Genomic DNA, 23,250 nt, shown 5'->3' with positions numbered 1-23,250 from the left:
TGGGTAGGGGGGGATTCTTGAAGGATGAGCTAAAGTGGGCCAAAGTGCCTTCTTAGAATCATTAAACCATAGAAATTTACTGTACAGAAAAAGGCCATTTGGCCAATTGGATCTGTGCTGACTCTCTTGAAAGCAATCATTTCAGTCCCATTTACCTGCCCTTAACCCATATCACTGTAGATTACTCATTTTTTATATAGTTCCTTTTGATTCTGCCTCAACTATTGCTTCTGGCAGTGCATTCCATATCATAACTACTAGTGTGTAAAATAAATGATCTTCCAATCTCCCCATTGGCTCATTTTCCTCCCCATTTGTTCACCCAAACTAATCTTGTGATTCCTATGTGGGTGTTTACATGCTCATAATTCAGTCATTCATGTTATAATTACTGACTGTCTGATATTGGGTATTGCTTTTTAAATGTTATTAACAACTGGTGTTTTAATATAACAGATCTCCCCTGCTGGGCATCTCAGTATTAAGGGAAACCAGCTATTCAGGCCACTTTTCTGTGATTTTCATTTGAAACAAGTGTAATGACTAAAAATCCTAAATTAATTGAGAGCACATCATTGGTAAGGGCAAAATTGTCTGGTCTATTGACTGCCCTGAATACGACATAATATGATCCATAATAACATTATACATTATCCCTTAAATGTTCTTGGGGTCACGTTATCCAAAGGCGGAAAAAACTTTATGGTCTAAAAAGAACTATGAAAATGGTTTCTAATTTTAAATCAACTAAAACAGCTCCTAAATTCTGCTCTACCTTAATATCTTTAAAAAATGGCCCTAACCCAACAGCTTGAGAAACGTGGGCCTCAGTTGGCCTGTTTAAGGTATTGTATTGTATATATGATGAATCCAGCAGAGGGAGCTAGTTATGGGAAAAAAGGCTTCAGACTCAGAGGTCTTGAGTCAGAAGGTTAGAAAGTGACAGCTGAAAAAAAAGGAATAAATACACAGACTGCGGTGAGGAGGAAGAAATGTAAATTTCAGATGATAATATGTGAAATCATTTTTTCAAATGTCACTTTTTTTCACTTACATTTTCCAGTAACAGGAATGTTTTTAGTCAATAAAGGTAGTAGTCAGAACTCAGTTCTGCACACAGTGGTAATAATGGTATGCAGACAAGCTTAACACTGCATAGCTAGTCTTAATGTATGTCTCTCATTCTCTGTATTTGACTAGTTTCTTGTTTTCATCAGCTTGCATGCTCAGTACTAAATGTGGTATAATAAAATAACAATAATACTTTCGTTTAATATAGCGACTACAGGGTCAAAACGTTCCAAAGCACTTTACAGTAATTATTGTTAAGTGCAGTGACTCAGTAGTATTTGTAGGCACATGTGCCAGGCAGCTAATTTGTGCATAGCAATGTCCAACAAAGCTTTGAGGAAGTGGAAACTGGTCCTGCATTGCCTTTTAGTGTTTTGAGACCCAGATTTGAGACTATGGGAGTGTGTGCTGCCTTGACACTGGTTTCAGGGCAACTCGCTCTTCCTGAAACAGATGACTTCTTTATAATTTACTTTATTTTGGTTTTCTGGTTAGTAGATAGAATCATCAGTCATAATCTGCGAGACTTTGTCTTCGAAGGAATATGTATTTTTTTTGGTAAAACGCGGACTTAAACCTTCATAATGTTGCTTTAAATGGGATAGTTTTGGAGGTCGATAGATCTAGAAACGAAACTCCATCCTAACAGTGAGGGAAGATAAGTTAGAAGGGACATTGCTCTTACACACTTACTATTGGAGTCCTGTAGCTCAGTGGTGAGAGCACTCACTTTGCAAGTAAGAGACCTGAGTTCAATTCCAGGCAGAGGGCGAAACCTTGGGCAAGTTTCCTTACACCACACAGAGCCTAATAATAATCCCTCCAAAACCAAAAACAATAATAAATTGGTCATTTTCAATCTACGATTGTTTGTGGGACATTGCTGTGCGCAATTGGCTGCTGTGTTCGCCCACAAATATACAGTCAATTCACTTTACAGTGTGTTCTGTGAAGCGCTTTGGGACGTCCTCCCGACATGAAAAGCGTTATATCAAATGCAAGGATTATTATTATTATTATTGGCCAGTTAGATAACTAGTGGAAGGGGAAGTGTGTGTTTTGCGACAGAATTTAAATACTCGAGGCTAAGCTTCTACAGCTTGATATTGAAGTTGAAAATGCAGTATTCACGAACCAGAAGTTGCTGCTCTACGCAGTTTGTGAATAACATAACAATACATTGTTCTAAATAATGGAACATGCAAACAAATATTAAATCTATTAAACTAAGATTTGCTTATGAACTTGTTAATATATATATTCATATATTACTTGCACTTGATATCGTGCCTTTTACATTGGGAGGACGTCTCAAAGCACTTCACGGGATTTACTGTAAAGTGTAGTGGTTGTGTATTGTGGAGTTGAACCCAGTTTGATGCAATATTTGACTAGTACATTTATTTTCTCGTCAATTTGTGAACAGCTGAAGAATGGGAACAGAGGCCTGATGACACTTCTGGGCCCACAACAAAGCAGCAGGGAGCAGATCATGCATGCAGTAAGGTATGTATTTCACTCCATACAAATTTAGATAGCTACTTTGAGCAATCTACTATAGCAAACTAATGGGAGAATGAGCTTTTTATTTTCTGGTCAAACACAACAACAACAAGATTACATTTGTGTAGCGCCTTTCATGTCGGGAGGACGTCCCAAGGCGCTGGACAGAGTACAGCATTTCAGACCTGAGCTGGGGTCAGGGGCGGGGAAGGGAGGGGAGGGGAAGAACATCACTCAGCACATATTTAGCAGTTCAACATTCTGAAAGAGAATTCCAGTTACAAACTACACGAGAGTATGACCGCCTTGGTCTAGATTTACTATATTTGTGTAACATTTCTCAGTGTTCCGAAATTTGTTGAATTCAGACCTAACTTTGAAGTCGCTTTTCTGCTGTTCCTAAAATAACTTAAAAAAGTTGGCTTCAAAATTATGGTTGTATTTAGGAATTTGTGCTCTGAAATATTACATAAATAGAGTAAATCTAGGCCCAGGTGGAATTCACCCAACTGGTATCCTGGCAAATATTCCTCCCTCATCCAAAAGCGCCAAAAGCAGATTAACGAAAACAACTTGTATTTATATAGCACCATTTATATAAGATAATGTCTCAGAGTACATAATGTTTCCAGGGTTGGATGCTGAAGTAGGAGAAAGGGGAAGGGGGCGAGGGGCCTATAGCCACAGTTGAAAGGTGATGGTTGTTTTTTAAGAAGTGTAGAGAGGGGGCGAGGTGTAGGTGAAAAGATAGAGGCAGGGAGTTCCAAAGGCTGGAAGCGTAATGACTGAAGACTTGATTAGTCATTCATCTCAATGCTTCTCTGAGATGTAGCTGGTCCATATTAGCTGCTACACATGTCTACAAAACAATCAATACACTTCAAAGTAGCTCATTTTGTGGACACTGTATCAAATCTAAGTATAATTCATAAGCATACAGGCAGATGTTATGAAGCTAAATAAATGCAGCCTGATTAGCCCACATAGACACATTGGCAATATGAAGCATAAGATATAATAGTCCATTTTGAATCAGCACTACAAAGTAATTAATGATGCTTTTTTCACAATTCGGGCTATTTACTGGATATTACTGGAAACCAAAGCAGAATTGGGAAATGTATTATTTGTTTAATAACATGTTTGTCCATTTACATATATCCATGCCTTCTCAATATGGGCTGTTTTACTTGTATGTTGATGTTCACTTTGTTACGCTGTCTGAAGAGTCTGTAGTTATTCACAGATGAAGGAAATGGTGTGAGATAAGCCATCGTCTGAGCCTAACGTGAAATCCTTAAGTTAATAATATTAATAATGAGTTAAACAGCCATGAACCAATTTTATTTACTTAATTTTTGGCAAGGACACTGAGAAAAAAGACGTTCTCTTTTTGAATAGTGCCATTGGATCTTCAACATCCACCTGAACAGGTAAAAGATAGCACAGTATTAACATCACATCCGAAGGACAGCACCTCCAACAATACAGCTGTATTGGAATGTCAGCCTAGATGATATTATAAGTGTGTGGATGATGTGCTTTAGGGCCTCCTAATTATAACATCTGATGCAACACACTTCACCATTGCATTACTGCTTAAAAATGTTTCATTTGATCTATTAAGCTTTGATATGACTTTCCACAAGGATCTATTAAACATTGGCATTTTCCAGCAGCTTCTACAAACTCCCAAGTATATGAACAAAAACTTTCTTTTGACATACTGAATAGATACACCACAGTTTTCATCTGTAGCAGATTTATTGAGTCAGTGAATAGGTAACTAGGAAAAAGATAGGGACCAGAGATCAAGACAGAGTACTTATTAAAGAAACAGCTTGATGCTGTGATGGGAAGACGGTCGGGCAGGTGTTCTGGAAGGATGAGATCAAATGGGCTGAAGGATCTCATTCACCCAAACCTCTCTTGCAATCTTGTGAAGAGTATCAGCAGGAGGGCAGGAAAGCTTGACATTCAATATTGTCAGTGAAAACCTATATGCTTGCAGAAAGTTGAAAACAAAAGGACTGTAAAATTAATCGCAATGTTGTGAATGATTTATAAATAATAAGCTGGCGATGAAACCCTCTTTCATGTAAAGGGTGGTGAGGCCTCTCTCACTGCTGACCCTCTGGTTTGTCACTCTTGTATTTTGCCTTTAGGTTTTGCTTAGTTTTGGGTTTGCTTGTTTAGCTGCACCTGTTGCCTTTGATACCATTTGTTTTTTATACAAAACTCATGCACCTCATGCAAGTATTTAAGTTACCTGACCTCACACAGGAAAATGAATTGCCACATCTGCTCAATCCCCCTTTCAGGTTAAGGAGAGACAAACCTTGCAGTATTATATACCAGCAACAGATATGTAGATGTAAAAGGTTGGTAATTCTATTATTGTTTCAGTCACAATCTGCCTCTCCCTTTGGGGTACATCTGAATATTGTTTCTGTTTCACAGACACTGAAAGAGTTTTACATTATGGGCTAATAACATTATTGATTTTGATGGATTTCAAGAGAGGTTTTCGAATCCCTACGGTTCAGAAACATACCTGCTTAGTCCTGGCTGTCTTATTCTTAAGAACAATCAACAACAACAACAACAAGATTCCATTTATAGAGCACCTTTCACGTCGGGAGGACGTCCCAAAGTGCTGGACAGTTGGGTCAGGACCCGAGCAGGGGGGAAATGGTCAGGGTGAGGGGAGGGAAGGGAGTGGGTGAGGAGGGGGTAGAGAGTTGAGAGGGGAGTTGAAGGCACGGTCAAAGAGAAAGGTCTTGAGACCGGCCTTGAAGGAGGAAAGGGAGGAGGCAAGGCGAAGGCACTGGGGGATAGAGTTTCAGAACCTCGGGGCTGAGAGGCTGAAGGCCCGGCCAGCGATGGTAGGGCGGTTGGGACGGGGGAATGTGGAGCAGATCGGAGCCAGAGGAACGGAGGGTATAGATAGGGGAATAGTAGGTTGGAGAGGTAGGAGGGAGCAAGGCCGTGAATGGCCTTGTAGGTGAGGATGAGGATCTTGAATTCGAGGATCTTGAATCACATGTTGAGGTGAAATTTTAAGTGCTTCATACAAGTTCTTTCTCATAAAAGGCTACAATTTTCACCCACCGTTTGAACTGATATCTATCTGTGGTTTTGTGTAGGTTTATCAGGCAGAAGTTTGAAAACAAACCAACAGTAATTTATCAGGATGCTATTTCTGATTTGTTTCTCAACTTTACTTGACTGCAAGGAACAACTACAAATTACACTTGTATAGCACTCTTCAAGTCAGAAAGACATCGCAGGGCGCTGCAGTCAGGGGTTTTTGGACCCAAGCTGGGAGTTGGGGTCAGGAGGGATGGAAAGCAGAGGGGGGTGGGAGTGAGATTTGTGACTGTATGCAGCACAAGAATATTATTAGACTTCATATTAACGCAATAGAAGTGTGGTGGGGGGTGGGTAATGGGTGAATTCTCCATCTGTTGATAACTGTATTGATCAGAGAGAGTGAACATGCCTGATTCTCTGTTGGTTGGTAAGTTTAAAGAACTTGCCATTGTAAGCTTATCATTGGCACTCTCCATTCTGAGCTTACTGCCAGGATTAGTACATTTATTGGTGATCAGAGTTTCACTCCCATTAAATGTTAATTATTGAATTGTGGTGAGGAACTGCTTCAGACTAATAGTGGACAGATGGTCTTTGATCAAATAGTCAGCTACAACAACAACAACAAGATTCCATTTATAGAGTGCCTTTCACGTCGGGAGGACATCCCAAAGCGCTGGACAGTTGGGTCAGGACCCGAGCAGGGGGGAAATGGTCAGGGTGAGGGGAGGGAAGGGAGGGAGCAAGGAGGGGGTAGAGAGTCGAGAGGGGAGCTGAAGGCACAGTCAAAGAGAAAGGTCTTGAGACCGGCCTTGAAGGAGGAAAGGGAGGAGGCAAGGCGAAGGCACTGGGGGATAGAGTTCCAGAGCCTAGGGGCTGAGAGGCTGAAGGCCCGGCCACCGATGGTAGGGCGGTTGGGGCAGGGGATGTGGAGCAGACCAGAGCCAGAGGAATGGAGGGTACAGGCAGGTAGGTAGGGGGATAGTAGGTCGCGGAGTAGGAGGGAGCAAGGCCATGAATGACCTTGTAGGTGAGGATGAGGATCTTGAATTCGATCCTCTGGGGGATGGGAAGCCAGTGGAGGCGAGCGAGGATGGGAGTGATGTGGTCGCGAGTGATGTGGAATCATGTAAGCACATGTTCCTGGAATAGCATTGTCAGCACAAAGCTCATGGTAAAACAGTGACAGGCCAATTCTACTTAGGGCCATAGTTTAAGAAAAAATCTTGTGTTGTAACTGGCCTAGTTATGGTTGCACCAACTAAACCAGTTAAACTAGTTGGAAATGAGATGAGAATATAATGATGCAGTATGTGTACAGTTTGGTGGTTGGTTGGAGTGTAATAGGATGAAATGTATTACGTTTCAAAGCCCTCTTCTAGTTCATCTACATTATACATTCTTAAAGTTGGTCTCATTATTGCTTTCAATTGAACGAGAGGACAAGTATTTGAATTGCAAAGTGCAAACTCAGGACAGACACCAGAAAGTTTTTCTTTATCTGGAGGACAAATAATGACTGGAACAGGTTACCAGGAAGTGTGGTTGAGGCCAGGACACTGGGTTCAACTTAGAAAAAACAGCTTGATGCTGTGATGGGCAGATGGTAGGATGTATATTCTGATGGGATAAGATCAAATGACTGAAGAGCCTTCTTCATCAAAATCAATCTTGATCTTGAGATGGCCCTTGATCAAGTCCTATATCAATTCTTTAACTATGCTATTAGTCACCAACTACCCCTCCCCCACCCCCACCCCCCCACCACCCCTTGGCTCCTATTACCAGCTTGGGTGCCCAGCAAGCAGTGTCAACCACTTTGAGATGTCCTCCCAATGTGAGGCGCTATACAAACATAATTTGTTTTTGTGGTGAGTTGCTGCATAAATATTAATTGTATTGTTGTATTTTACATATTCCAAGCATTCAAATACAATACAATGCAAACTTTCATCTTAAAGCACTTGACACAGCTTTCTGAGGACCCAAGCACGGCAGGGGAGGTGAGAAGGGTTGGGGATAGGGAGAAGGATGACCAAAAGGGTGTTTTGTGAAACAGTTCTTAAAATGGGTTTTAAGGGTGTGGCGGGAGGAATGTGGCAGAGGGACTCTGGGTTAAGAGTTCCATTCCAGAGAGCGGGGGCAGAATGATTAAAAGAGGTTATCTGGTTAGCAGAAACAGTCGAAATTCATGTGCAGCAAGTGCCACAAGCTGAAAATTGGGGTGGCAGCAGGAAATGAGACTGAACCAAAATAAGTCACACTTCTGAAAAACATTGTGGCCTGCAGCTGACAGAGGCACATCCAGGAGAACGTGTAGGAGGAGAGATGATCTCCATCTCATATTGTTACTGATAAAATAAAATTTTGTTCTCAGGTGCTGGTGATTTAGTCAGAGGGGAAAAAACATTTACATTTTGTGCAAGCTATGTTTGATATTAATTTGTAAACGTGAAGCCTATTTTGGTAGCCCTCTGCATGTCTGGGGTTCTAATATACAGTTTAAAATTAAAAATTGCAGAGACATACTTTCTCCTTTATCTCCAACACTACAAGGTGCCAACAGATGCTAAGCTGGATAGGCTTTTGACTTCCGGTTCACAGATTGTGGCTTTTGACTAAAGGTTAGCACGTTAATGTTCCAGGCCTCACTGAATCTGATCACAACTTCCTGCTCACTGAGGCCAATCCACCAGGATACACATTCCACCATATAGGAATTCTAATCAGCCTCCCACATGTGTTGGGAACAGTATCAGGACTGGGAGAGTCTGTCTTAATCTGATTTCTTGTGAAACAGCATTGGCCTCCTTGTTCAACAGCAATGGCGACCACTCCACCATCACTAACCACAAAATTTCCTGGCAGTGAACACATTTTTGAGTTGGCTTTGGGCCAAACCAAACCCTACATCCAGATTCTCATTCGTTCGGCTTTCCCTCATCTCTGCAACATCGCCCCTTCTCTGCCACTACCTCTCTCCACTTGGCTACCGAGTTTCTCATTTACACCTTCATTGCATCCAGGCTTGATTATTGGAACACCCTACTCGCTGAACTCCCTAGCTCCTCCCACACAAGCTACAATAACTATATCCGGAGGGCATCATGAAGGGGTAACATGGGTCGTGCAAGACTTGCCAGGACATGTAGTTCCAAGACAATATCCCTTGCATTACACTTCTTGGAGGGTGTGAGAAAGTAACTGTGTGAGGCAAAGAGTGAGTAAGTACGAGAAAATGAGTGAGAAAATGAGAGTTGGAGAGAAAAACTAATGCACACTTTTCCCCAGGGAGACAACATAAATCAGTGCACCCCACCCTCCACTGCACTGCAGTGTCAACCTGGACTGTGAGTTCAAATTCCTAACATTATGCTGAACTTTGTGTGTGCTGTGTAGAAATTTTACGCGTGTAGATTTTTTTATTAATGTAGCATTTCAGAACATGCAGAATTTGGAAAATTGTTGAATTCAGTTTTAAATGCAAAAAGTATCTGGAAAAAGCAAGTTAGGAATTATTTTACAGATTGAATACTGTAAAGTGTTGTATTTTCCAGGCAACATATTATTCCTTCCAGAGATTATCCGATGGCTGTTATAACCAGCAGCGTTGCTCTTTATTGACTCCACACATGCTTGAAATAGTGATAAAACTGAAATTCTTTCCTGAGAACTTGTGAACGTGTTCTTACAGTGCTCTGAGATGCCGTCCGGCATGGAGGGCACTATATAAATCCAAGTTGTTGTTGTTGTTACAGTTTTACAGACAAGTACCATGACAAAGGTTACTGCACCCCACCCACGTACATACACAGAATGCAGTATATCAATATAAATTGGATACAGTAAAAGAGTATGAAGCAACATTAACAACACATGTTACAACTAAAAATGAACAAGATTAAAGTTAAGAATTCAATTTGTGCTCAGTTTTTTTTCTAATTGTGGGTTATGGCATCATGCGAGAGCCTTCATTAGATTATGGGTTTGTAAGGAAGACTGGTCCTTAGTCCCTTTATAATCTCCTTCAGTCTATCAGGTAATTCTCTTATTAAGATCTCCTGTGACCGCCTGTTCCTCTTGAGTGACAATACCACAGCCATCTCCTCAGTTTTCAATCACTCATGTTGCAGCAACAATATTTAGCTGCCGTTCGTGTGCTTTTCATTTTACTGAGATTATAGTACGTGCTATAGAAAAATAGTGCTGGTCAGGAGTGACCCCAAGACTTGTCATTTAAATTTCAATGATGTCTGTAAATAATCAAGCTTTCATAGAATCATAGAATATTACAGCACAGAAGGAGGCCATTTGGCCCATTGTGCCTGTGCCGGCTCTTTAGTCCCACTACCCTGCTCTTTCCTCATACCAATCCAATCCCCTTTTGAAATTGTTATTGAGTCTGTTTTCACCACCCTCTCAGGCAGTACATTCCAGACTGTAACAACTCTGTGGAAAAAAGTGTCTTCTCATCTCCCTTCTGGTTCTTTTGCCAATTGCCTTGAATCTATGTCCCCTGGACCGACCCACCTGTCAGGGGAAACAGTTTATCCCTATCTACTCTATCAAAACCCTTCATAGTTTTGAAGACCTCTATTAAATCTTCCTCTAACCTTCTCTGCTTTAAGGAGAACCATCCCAGCTTCTCTCGTCTCTCCACATAACTAAGGTCACTTATCCCTAGTACCATTCTGCTAAATCTCTTCTACACCCTCTCCAAGGCTTTGATATCCTTCCTATAGTTTGGTCCCCAGAATTTAACAAAATACTCCAGCTGAGGCCTAACCAGTGACTTATAAAGGTTTAGCAGAACTTCCTTGCTTTTATTGTACTCTGTGGCTCTATTTATAAAGCGAAGGCTCCAATATGCTTTTTTAACAGCTCTATCAACCTGTCCTGCCACTTAATTTTTGTAAATTTCTAATCTCATCTTTACTTCCCCCCATCCACCTTTACTCCTAATATCTAGAACATTATAAGTAATTCTTCCTTACCATCCATAGAAATGTTTACAGAATTGTAGGTCAATCTGCCCATTATGGCCACCCTTATCACTGCTCTATGGGGTGAAAATGCAATATGTGATATAATTGTCACTGGTGCTAGTTATCCCATGGCCAGTAAGGGCCTGTCTTTCACTAGTGGCCATTATGTTCTCTCTCTGAAACATATTTTCTCACTAGAGCACAATAACTGTGGTCCATCTAGCACAACTTTGGTGATGTATAGCTTTGTGTGTCCCAAATGGGTCCATTGGTTTTACCAGGGGCTCTTTGAATTGGCCTGGGAACAGAATCCAAAGAAATGTAGTACTGGCAAATATGCAGTATTACATTGGTGTGTACTAAAATTTCCAGAGGCCAACTGGCTTTAGGAGAACTGGCTTTTTCCTGTGTTATACATCACCAAAATAGCCCTAGATAGGCCACAGTTATTGTGCTCAAGTGAGACAGTGTGTTACAAAACCATAGAAATTTACAGCACAGAAGGACATTCGGCTCTTCATGTCTTTGTTAGAAGGAGAAAGAACTATTTTTATTTCTTTATTCTAGTAGTTCTTTGAAAACGAATGTGCAAAACTTCAATCTGCTTTCATTTATTTGTTTTAATATTGGGAATAAAAACTCTTGGTTATCTGTCAGGCAAGGGCAATGCTCCTGCTCCCACTAAACTTTTAGGGCTCCTTCTTATAACTCCTTCAGAGTGCCCCGGAAGAAGATCACAAGTACTAAGTAGTGTGTTGCTGCTGTTTTTCTCTGGTACTACAAAGCAAATTTTGGACTTTAGTTCCCCTTCAATACAAAATCTGACTCAGTACTTCCATTGACTCAAGTCATACAGGCAAGAAAGTCTCAGGTTCAATCCCTCATTTTTTGCTGAGTTAACTGATCTCAGCCAGGCACTATGACGAGCTTCACTGCCACTGAGCTGAGGAGCAAATCACTCAACCCACATTTGTTTGTGGGACAATACTGGGCACAATTGGCTACCATGTTTCGCCCGCACAGTAGTCAATTCACTTTACAGTATATGCTTCAAAGCGCTTTGAGACAGATCAAAAATGTGACAAGTTGCTATATTAAATACTAGGATTATTATTATTAAATACAGGAAGGGTTCTCACTCCTGGATACTCAAGAGATGAAAAGAATTTTCAGTGATCTCATCCATACAGAATACTGACACGTCTAATTTTCCAACCAAATTGTTTCTTAATTGTCCACTGTCCTGGGAAATTTTTTTAATAACCAATTCCAGTTCTTGGTTACCCTCTATGTAAAGAATACCTGATGCCTGCCCTAAACTTGCCCTTCTCCACCATAAACCTTTGATCTCTTGTCCTCTGCCTTGACCACTATCCACTGATAACTGCTGTAATATGCAAGTGCGTTTATGTCAGACGAGGACAGGAGCGGGCTCGACTCTGATGCTCCCTACGATTGAATAGCTTTCCAACACTCCCTTCAAAGTTCATGCAACAAGAATGGCCTCTTTGCTGATGTACCAGAAGGCTTTTGTACCCATGGAATGCTGGTCTTGAGTAGAAGACAAAAATTGGAGTCGAAAATATGATGGAAAATTCATATCAGGATTGGGAGCTATGTTTCAGTCTAATTACAGGGAGGAAAGATGTTGAATCCTGGCAGAATGTATTTGGTGGAATGCAAGGCTACGACATACCCATTTAGGATTACTGTAACGACATAGATGGTAGCAATTTTGCTGAGTACAGGTACTAGTGATTGGAGGATGGTTTAACAAATGTTTACTAAATATTGTTTTCTGCCTTCGATCACCCTCCTTACCGCCCCTGCCCTCCATCTTCCCCGATCCCGACCCCTAGCTCGGGTCCGAGACACTGATTGTCCAGTGCCTTGGGACATCCTCCCATTGTGAATGGTGCTCTATAAATGTAATTTTGTTGCTGTTGTTGTCTAATATTCTTTTCCATATATCCCTGTCTTTAGGAATTTATGGAAAAGAATATTAGACAATATAATAATAATCTTTGCACTTAATATAGCTGTTCTCATCGTGAGGATGTCTCAAAGTACATCACAGGATTTATTGTAAAGTGTTTTAGGCAAATGATTATAAAATACACAATTTTGCATCAGGCAAAATTATTAGCATTAAATTAAACTTAGTTCTTCCTGTGGTAACCTTTGGGATATCCCAGGAAATTGATGGACCTATATTGCAGTCAGGTCTACTGGTGAAGATGCTATTGTTTTCATCAGTAGACTCTTCACTGCGCATACTACCTAAGGTCATATGTGAAGAGTACATTTAAAACCCAGGCTGCTACCTCATGTGAAGGGCGCTATATAATTGTAAGTTGTTGTAATAAATACTTTTAGAGAAGCCTTTATTCCCACCATTTCCCATTCCGAAGATGCTGTCTGATGCTTGGAGATTGTTCCATGGGCACAAATAGCCCATACCTCTTCAAGTGGCTATTCTTCCTGTGTGAGCCTACATGATGTATAATGGCAGAATATTGAACTCATCCTGGTTACTCACCCACAGGTGGCTTTTTCCAGCAAAAGTTGCAAACCAGAGATGAGAAACAGGAATTGTGGCTTAATTCTTTCCCATTACTCTTCTAGTTCAGGAGCACTGAAACTAATTATACTATAGCGTCCTTCTGAACTCTGACAGAGATCAGCTAACTCAGCATAAACTATAAAATAATAATAATAATAATCCTTGCATTTGACAATATATCTTTTGCTTCACCGGATGTGCTGTGAATTGTAGTATTTAATGGGTATTTTGTAGCCGAACCTGGGATTTTCCCAGTTTGTATGACTCAGCTCATTGCTGGTCAGTGCATTTCCCTTCTGAGCTAAAAAGAAAAATAGCATGATGAAGTACAAAAGTGAATTCACTATTTTTGTCATATTTATATCAACTGACATGAAAGCCAAACTCCTTTTGTGTTAAATAGAAGTAACACTCTGGATACAAAGCCTAAGGCACAAGGGCAAAACAAGAAGGAAAACAGAAGTATGGAACAGGAATTTGAAATCATCTCCACACATCAGTTAACTAATTACACTGAAGAGAGCTTCATAGAGAAGGTGAGTGTACCAATTTGTATGATTAACACAGACAGACAGTAAAATGGAACCCCTTTATTGTAAAATAGGGAATAAAACTTTTCATTTCAAGGAATCTTGAGCTGTTTATTAATAATAATAATCCTTACATTTTATAGAGCTCCTTATCAAGTTGTCGAGACATCACAAAGTACTTCACAGGATATATTGTAAAGTGCAGTAACTGTAGTTCGTGGGCGAAAATGAGTTGTATTTCAGATAACAGTTTGGTTCAGTTGATAACTGAGTCACCTTTAGTCCAGACAACTGACATTTAAGTACAGAACAAGGCAATTATTAATTGTCAATGGTGTTGTCCTCCAGATGAGTCATTAAACCAATTCACTAATAAATTCATTTCATGGCTTTATGTTTGTGTGGCAATTTACCTGTGAAGAATTTGGGCACTTTGTTGCTATATTAAATGAAAGAATTATTCATTTATATCATTACAGAACAGCTTTCTATTATGCAAGAATTAAGTGCTGGAAGATGTTTTATGCAAATTTCAAGAGAGAGTATTTAATCATGTAGAAGTTATGTGTGCATATGTAGATGTCTGCTTCAGTATAATCAAATGCTTTGATCTTTTCTTCAAGCCACTTTACAGAGTTAATGCTGTCAACTCTGAGATAGAAATATTATTTTAATGTTTGTGTTTATTATTTTCTAATACTAATCCAGCACTCACTTCTTGCCATGACGGAGAACTACTATTTCACTTGAGTTTGTGGCATAAACCCATGGAGAGCAAATAGTAGTTGTCATGTTGTCATGCACAAAACCTATGTAATGTAGATGGACACACTGAAACAATTTTTAACTGTCCATTAAGATGATGACCAAAGAGCATCAGTAAATAACAAAAACAGCAACAACAACATCACATTTGTAAAGCACCTTTCACGTCGAGAGGACATCTCAAGGCGCTAAATAGTCAGGGATCAGCACTCGATCATGGAGGGAAGGGTTGGGATGAGGGAGGGCAGAGAGGTAGGAGGGCAGCAGAAGACACAGTCGACAAGGAGGGTATTGAGTCGTGCCTTGAAGGAGGCAAGAGAAGGAGCAAGGCAAAGGGACTGGGATGGAGTTCCAAAGAGTGGGGGCAGAGAGGCTGAAAGCCTGGCCGCCGATGGTAGGGCGGGTTGGGTTCGGAGACCTTGAGCAGGCCAGAGCCTGCTGAGCGGAAGGAGCGGACAGGTTGAGAGGGGGACATTCCCTATCAACTGTGAAGGATCCTATTAATAAAGGGACATTCTCCTTCCTTTTGGTAACAGTGCTGGAGGAATACTGCAGATTGTTGTCCTTTTCAAAATAGCACTTGAGCGCATACAGGGCAAGTCCATTATAATATTCTTCTCTACAAAGTAGATTCTTTTATAGCACAATTGGGTTGTGGATCCCAATGTTTTCTGACTTGAAAATTAAAATTAATCCAAATCCCATTATCGTGAAAAAATGTTACTTCTGTCTCACAGTCTTATTCAAATGAACGTACCTTCATATATCTAGGGCTTGGAATCCACCAAGTGTTACGCAGAATTTAAGCAGCTGCTACTCAATCTCTGCACTTCCAACTGGTGAAACCATCTTTCATTGGGTAGGGATATTTTTCTGAGCGTTTTGTAACAGGGTGGTGGCAATTCTCTCACGCATTTCTGTGCTGCTCATCAAGAAGTTCTCAGGGAGATCCTAGTACCTGCCATCCACCTCGTGAGTGCTCAGACCTGTGCTTGTCGATGTCAAATGATCAAATAGTGACTATCCTCCTTGGTGGGCGGGTGGGTAGGTAGGCCGGGTCTCCTTGAAGTTGATATGTTTGACAATGAAATGTTGGAATTGAGTGAATTCTCTGTGCAAAGGCACTATACAAATGTAATTTGTTGCTGTTGTTCGGAGATAGCAGAACAAAAGCCCGCAGATTGCATTGGGCAATTTCAGGACAGACATCAGGAAGCATTTCTTTATCCAGGGAAAGGGTGGTTGAGGCCATGATGCTGGATTCATTTTAAAAAAAAGCTTGCTGCTGTGAGTGAAGTATGGCAGGGTGGGCAGGGTGATACCCGATAATCTGGTACCTCTCTTCAGAGATCACTCCTTTGGTCACTCCGTAGAAGTTAAGGTAAATGCAAAGATGCCAAGAGGAAACTCCAAAAAAGGATAGTATCAAATCTTGGTCATCTGCTGTTGCATCTGCAAGATGCTGCTGCACAGATGATGCTGCTCAACCCACATAAAGTGTTGAAAGTTTTCTTTCTATCAGTAATCGCTGTATTTTATATCTCACATTGAAAGCTCATACAGGTAGGTGTCATTCTCTGTCTCGGTTCTCAGACAGCTTTATATTTTATTTGTTTGGTTCAAATTATAACTTTTTAAAAGAAGAAACTTATTCATGTTGCCTGCTGCAGAGCTTTGTATACATCGAAGTGGTAAGCCCTTTGAAGTTGTGTATGCTCAGCTTGTTTTTGAGTACATGTGTGGAAACAATTGATGTTAATAACCTGCTTACAGAACTGTGCAGCTGTGACAGGGAAGAGCTGTTCATCAGCTGTGTATTGCTGCTACTCACAGAAGTTCCCTTGTGCACAGATGTGTGGAAAGGCTGCAGACAGCTGTGCCCATTCTGATGGGTGCAAAGTGTTTTTGTAACGCGAGCCTTCATTCTATGTTTACACCACATTTCGTGTCCCCATCGTCCCCTAATCCATGCTGTGAATCTGCTTTGCATCTCCATCCCTGTTGTGAACTAGCATGGACTCTTGCATGAAACTTTTTGACCTGTTGTCTTCACCTCGATCACAACAAAGCCTAGTTACTGTATCCAACTCCTTTGTTTCCCCTGCTCCTATTAGTTAGGACTCTCCAGTCTCTCTCCATATCTAGATTTTAAACTGTCAGATGAGACTGGGAAACAGTGCAGGGATGGCCAATGTGACTATTTTAGGCATACGTAATGCAATTGGCATGGAGCCCCAGGGTCACAACTTGGCCCTCCCAGCTCCAGTGGATGAGCCAGCACCATCTCAGCCAAATTGTTTCCTACTATCCTGTCATTTTTATGATACTGTGTTGATATCTACGTCAAATATGAAAGTCCCAAGCAAACAACAAGGGGCAGCATTTTGAAAATTAGGCCCCTTTACTTTGCTTTTGACAGGGAAGCTAGTTGGGTGTGATTTCTTGACCTTAATAGCCTTACTCTGACTGACTGTGCATTAGTCTTCCGTTTTGTTATACTTCCCTTTCTTGTTCCCAGCAGGATTCTGTGGGAGAACATTGACTTTTAGTAAGATACAGGAAGTGTCATTTCCAGGTGGTGGTTCATTCTGTCTCTATTGGTTTTGACACAGGAGTGAGGCATAGTACATTTGCAACATAATGGGAAGTCCCATTCATTTTTGTATGATAGCTCTCATTAGTCAGAAATGTTTGAAATAGTAATTTGTGCAATGTGACGTGCTTCTAAATGTGATAGAGGAACTGGGATTGTTTAATAGCCTAGATGTGAGCAGGCTTAGAATCAAATCAGAATGCAGTGTGTTTCAAATGTAGCTAAAACACTCCAGTTGTTACCTCCACTTTGAAGAAACGAATGTATCAGGATTCATAAACACTGGGTTTCTGTTGAAACAGGAAGGAGAGATTCTTGAAAGATGTGTGAACTCAGATCAAGAAGGTAAAATGTCTTAAAACTAAAACATTTATTTTATCTTTTCTCTTATCTAGTATACGCCTGATTCTGAGAGTGTCTGTAATTAACTCTTTCAGAATTGCTACACAAAATATCACTAGATTAGTGTTTTCTGGCTTGCCATCAACATATGTCATGCATGGCTGATGTTTTGCTCATATCATTGGTGTTAAGCTTTGCGAAAAATCCTTTTACTTTGAACAAAATTATAAGGAAAGCTTGATTAATTCAAAAATTCAAACAAAATTTGTTTTGAACTCATTAAATCTAGCTTAGTTCCTCATGTATCCAGTTGTCAGATTAGATTCAGATTTTTTCATGCTCATTCCTTATTTTGATTTTATTTGTTCTTGGTTCTCCCATGAATTTCCTTTGAAACTCTCATGATCAAAAATACACCCTGTGAAGAATGGATATTATTATACTGCAGACATCATTTTTTTGTCCATGTTTATGAGAAGGAAAGAGATAGGGGGATGTGGATTGCATAGAAACTTGATTCTATGGATTTCTTTTGTGTCTGATTTTCTAGTCATATCTTTCTGCTCCTCTTTCTGCCTTTCAGTATTGTAAGATGATTCATGCTTCAGACTTTTTTTCTTTACACCTACAAAATGCACATTCCGTACACTTTACAGTAAAATCTGATGAAGCACTTCAAGATGCCTTCCCTAAATGAAAGGCTTTTTTTTTTAGTTCTCTTATCTTCTTGTTGGTTCTCCTTCTTCCTATTGTTTCCTAATTCTTCCCTAAAGCTCAGTCTACTGGGATCGTGTCAACGGACAGAGGAGACCAAGTAGGGCAGATCAGCAATCTCAGTAACAGATATTTATTTCTTGATCTGGTCCAAAGTGATCATTTCCAGCCTGTTAAAAGGGTTTCTACATCTCAATTGTTCCATTTTTGGTTAGAGTCCATCCTTGAAACAACAACCCACCTGACTCTTTCACATATTGATTCTCCTGGGATGAGGATACATTTGAAGCATTTCCTGTTTTAAATTCTGAACCTTATAAACGTCAGTGGATATATTGTCATTGGTATTCATAACGGGAGGCCCAAATAACGTTTCATGAGGGTACGTGGATGTGATGATGCACACCATTCCGTGGAAACTCTGCTCTGTTGTAATATACGTCTGGGGGCATCAAAGCAGAGTTCACATGGGTCGGAATGACACAGGTTTGGTAACTTGCAGGATTTACTGTTTGGAACCTCACTTGGCCAATTTCTCAGATACTGCAGCAATCTTGTCATTACAATGTAAAATATGGGCACAATGATTCATCCAAGGCAATTCTCTTGTCAATGTCATCAATGTTTGAACAAAAATATATGTGTATTAGATTTTGGATAGCACATGACTTTTTGGTCCAGGGTTCAGCTTTGAATTCAGCATAGACTGAGTGAGTGAACATTTCCTCTCTCTATTGGCTTTATGGTTCCCACTGAAATGCATTTAGTGATTAGCAATTCAGTGCCTAGTGGTTTAGGGGCACACCGCTGGTGTTAATGTAGCCCAAAGTTGTTGATCTCTTTCAAAGTTGTTGATCTCTTTCAAAGTTGTTGATCTCTTAGCATTAGGATAGCTTTTCTGAGGTTAAACTTAAGTCACATTGGAGGTTGCCAGAAAATGTGCCATCCCCTCATCTCCATTTCTGCAAACCTCAATAGAATTTCCCTGTACACGGTTTGTCCCATTATGCTTGTACCAGCTCTATGAAAGTCCTATCCACTTAGTTCTACCCCCTGCTGTTTTTTGATGCCCTTTTTACAATTTCTTTTTCAATTATTTGTCCAAATCCCATGTTGAGACAGGTAGAGTGATCCAGATCTGCCTCGCCAATCCAACATGGAGAGCTGAATCACCTCTGCCCCACCCCTCCCATGAATGTCAATAATGTAGCTAGCCCAGAGGCAATTCATTCATCTATTCCCTCCTGCCCTTCCCTGTGATGATAGTCACAGATTGGTCATGACACAGCTGACAAGGGTAGATTGGAGCTCCTGCAAGTTGGAAATTGGAAGAGTTTAAAAAAAACTTTTTTTTCTTTGTTAGGATGTAATTGGAATGGAAATTGAAAAACAGACAAAGTGTTCCACAGATGGAAGAGAGGCACTTGAAGGACAGATTACACTTCTGGAAAATCAGAAAAAAGAGGTAACTTTATTAAACTTTACTTTACCTGTGAAATCTCAGCTGGACTCACCTAAAAAGTAAACACTGAAGAATTGTTGTTGCCCTTGCGGCACAACGCTTGATTTTGTCTGTGTTCCATACTAGCCTTTAACCTTATAAACCACACTGTGGCCAAAGATCCCATGGCACTTTCTAAGTAGAGAAATTAATGACTTCCAGTGTCCTGGCCAACAAACCACAGTTAAATAGGTAATTTACCCCCCTAGCTGCTTTTTAGGCATTGCTGTGTGCAAACTGGCTGCTACATTCTCATACAATACAATCATTATACTTAAAAAATGTGAGGTGCTTTGAAACTTTTCAATGTAATTATGTGCTATATCAAATGTCAGAATTATTATTATTTGTTACAGAACTTAAAAATGCTTTTTCCTTGTATGATGTGGGCTATTGTGTGAACTAGAATTGTGTTCCTCCAAGTCTCTCACTTCCAGTAACTGACCATCTTTGATCTCATGCTCCCTAATAAAATACTAGCAATATATTTTGCTACTGGGATACCGGTGACCCAGATTTCTCCATGATTATAGTTTTGAAACCATTTTTTAAATTTCTTAAAACCCGTTTTAATTTGGATGGCAGTTTTCCACAGCTTTTAAAACAACCATATCCCAGGTAACAAGGAAAAAGCAATCAATCAGCAAAGTTGGGGATTTAAGCCCTATGTTGGAACATGAGCTCGCATAGTCTGAGCTGACACTCCAAAGTATTGTCGGAGGTGCCGTCCTTCTGGTGAGGTGTTAAACCGAGCCTGTTTAGGTTTATTAAATATCCCATGGCACTTTTCGAAAAGAAGGGAGTTTTGCCTGATGTTCTGGACAACAATCCCCCCAAATAGAACTGGTCATTCATTCTTGGCTGTTTGTCGGACATTGGTGTCCATGATTGGTCTGCTGCATTCATCTACAAATGCACAGCTACTCCACAGTTAATCCTGTGAAGTGCTTTGGGACATCCTCCTGACATGAAAGGCACCAAACCAAATGCAAGGATTGTTATTATTATAGATTAGATCATAACTTCTGCAATCACTTCCACATATCTATTATCCTTTGAAAGGGATTGTTCTCTGTGTGATCTAACCTAATGTGCTGCTGGTAGGATGCTAAACTACCACAGCATTGCATTTGAATGATATGATCAACAGTATGAATCTAATGTTGACCTGTGTAACTAACGCTGACCAGCTGGCTGCCTGCAATATTGTGGAGCTCTGTAGCTCAGTGGTTATCTGCCCGCAATATTGTGGAGTCCTGTAGCTCAGTGGTTAGAGCACTCGCCTTGCAAGCGAGACACCTGGGTTCAATTCCAGGTAGGGCGAAACCTTGGGCAAGTTTCCTTACTCCACACACCTAATAATAATCCCTCCAAAAAACAAAACAATAATAACTTGGTCAGTTTCAATCCACGACTGTTTGTGGGACACTGCTGTGTGCAATTGGCTGCCGCGTTTTGCCCACAAATATACAGTCAATTCACTTTACAGCATATTCTGTGAAGCGCTTTGGAATGTCAAGAAGACGTGAAAAGCGCTATATCAAATGCAAAGATTATTATAATAAAACATGGCCGACTACCATGGCTTGTCAGATCATAGCTCAGGTCACTTGCTGGGCACTGCATATAAGGCTCTACTAACATCATTAGATGCACACACAGTAGGTGCTGCTGATTTTGTGAAGGAAGTGAAATCACTGGCACATCATAAACATGGCGCATTGGCTGGGTGTGGGAGAGGAGACATTTCCAAAAATCCCTGCAAGTGTTTTTATTTTCCTTTTATTTTAAGATACCAAAACACTCTTAAGCTTTGGTCTGTGCATATGGAGAAATGTTTCCATTTTGTTTGATGTGGCTCAATGAATTTATTATAATGGCAGCTACTGGAGGTAAACAAGCAGTGGGACCAGCAATTCAGGAATATGAAGGCGCAGTACGAACAGAAGGTAAGCAACAGTGCTTGTTCCAAGTGTTTGGCTCTGTGTGTGTGTGTGAATGTGTGTGAGTGTATGTGTGTGTTGGTATCTTTGTGTTTGTGTGTGACTGTGTGTTTGTTTGTGTACCTGTGTGTCTGTGTTTGTGTATGTCTGTATGTGTATATCTGTGAGTCTGTGTTTATCCCTGTGCAGTGTCCAGATGATCTGATTATTTCATGGAGAAATCCTGCAAACTTATGCACCACTTTACAAATCTGGTGTATTTTTATTTTAAGGAAATAGATACTAGACCTACTCCTGCACTCTTCAGGCTTGTCTATTGACTGGCCTAGATTCAAATAGTCACACAGGCTGAGGCCAGGTAGAATTTCAGGTCTCTGATCAAAAAGGTTATAAGAGCAAGGTTACAATAGTTGTCTTATGTCTTTGGTTGCATGTTGCTCTCATCTGCCCCCTAATGACAGGTCACAGAGCTGCATCCACAAAGGTCAGGGAGCAATTTCCTGGCCAGCCTCTTGACGGAGGATGATATTGTGTAACCTCTGACAAGGAAAAGAAGGGCAGAAAGTTTGAAATTATTAACGGGGGGGACATTCTTAAAATTAGTGTTAGGTCAGTTTAGGAGTGAAAACAGAGAGCATTTTATCATGCAAAGGATTCTGGAATTCTGGAATTCTTTCCCTCAAAATATTGAGGATATTGGGTAAGTTTTCAGTGGTTGATAGATATTTGTAAGGTAATGATATCAAGGGATATGGAGAAAAGAAGGATAAATAGAGTTGAGGTACAAATCAGCAATGAACAGGCTGAATGGTTGAACAGGCTCGAGGGGCTGAATGGCCTACTTCTGTTACAATGCGCCAAAGCCAAAACAAAGTCATTTCTTGTGTGCTGCATTTTGGATTTTTGGGGGTAGGTATACGATGGGGTGTACACCCCAATTGAGCTATAAGCTGAGCATTTCATAATAGATCTTCCACCGTGCCTTTGGTCACAACCACCCCCCCAACCCGGATAACATTAATTTGATGCAATCATCCCTCTTGAGCCGTCCTTGGTCTACCGTTCTAACAGGTGCCTCATTGATTTTCAGGTTTTGCAGCTGAGACAAAGATTGACCACTTCTCAGAGGTCCCTGGATGATCTGGAGACAAAATTAGCCCAAAAGCAGAGGGAATTTGACAAGAAACTGCTTTTTGCCAAAACAAAACTTGAAACAGCAGAAGTACGTCTTCACCCATTGAAACCTTCAAAAAACAAACTGACGTTCGAATATGAATGATCATGTTTGTTTAGCAGATAGTATTGCAGCTTGTCTGAATCTGACATGCTGCAGCAGGTTATTTACTATTATCTGCATCGCTGCACAATCCCTACTTTGATTTTACCAGAACTGCTCCTCTCTAATCTCCTCTCCTTCTGTGGGTTTATAATTTTTTTTTCTCTTTTGAAGAAAAAGAAGCAGGCACTAAATGCAGAATTAGATGAGTCTAAAGAACTGAACACACGCTTGAAAGAACACAATGCTTCAGTAACCAAACAAAAGAGATATTATGAACATGAAGTAGATCGCCTTAATAAGGTTTGTACAATAACTACAGTTCATATTATCTGGGATCTGTGTGATCACAGTAGAATTGTATGCTTTAG

At 40.4% G+C, this 23,250-nt stretch overlaps 1 protein-coding gene across 1 annotated transcript in view; it reads left to right on the top strand.

Moving 5' to 3' along the window:
* LOC103177362 (TNFAIP3-interacting protein 1) overlaps positions 1–23,250 on the top strand; it is a 43,921-nt gene that overhangs the window by 10,801 nt on the left and 9,870 nt on the right. The window contains exons 3-8 of the mRNA XM_042339396.1: positions 2,482–2,577; positions 13,619–13,751; positions 19,523–19,624; positions 21,544–21,609; positions 22,694–22,825; positions 23,054–23,182. Of these exons, the coding sequence (XP_042195330.1) occupies positions 2,482–2,577; positions 13,619–13,751; positions 19,523–19,624; positions 21,544–21,609; positions 22,694–22,825; positions 23,054–23,182 (658 nt within the window). The remainder of the gene's footprint in view (positions 1–2,481; positions 2,578–13,618; positions 13,752–19,522; positions 19,625–21,543; positions 21,610–22,693; positions 22,826–23,053; positions 23,183–23,250) is intronic.

Source organism: Callorhinchus milii, unplaced genomic scaffold (assembly GCF_018977255.1).
Source record: "Callorhinchus milii isolate IMCB2004 unplaced genomic scaffold, IMCB_Cmil_1.0 Scaffold1, whole genome shotgun sequence".
Taxonomy (NCBI): domain Eukaryota; kingdom Metazoa; phylum Chordata; class Chondrichthyes; order Chimaeriformes; family Callorhinchidae; genus Callorhinchus; species Callorhinchus milii.
This window is presented reverse-complemented; position numbering and strand designations above follow the sequence as displayed.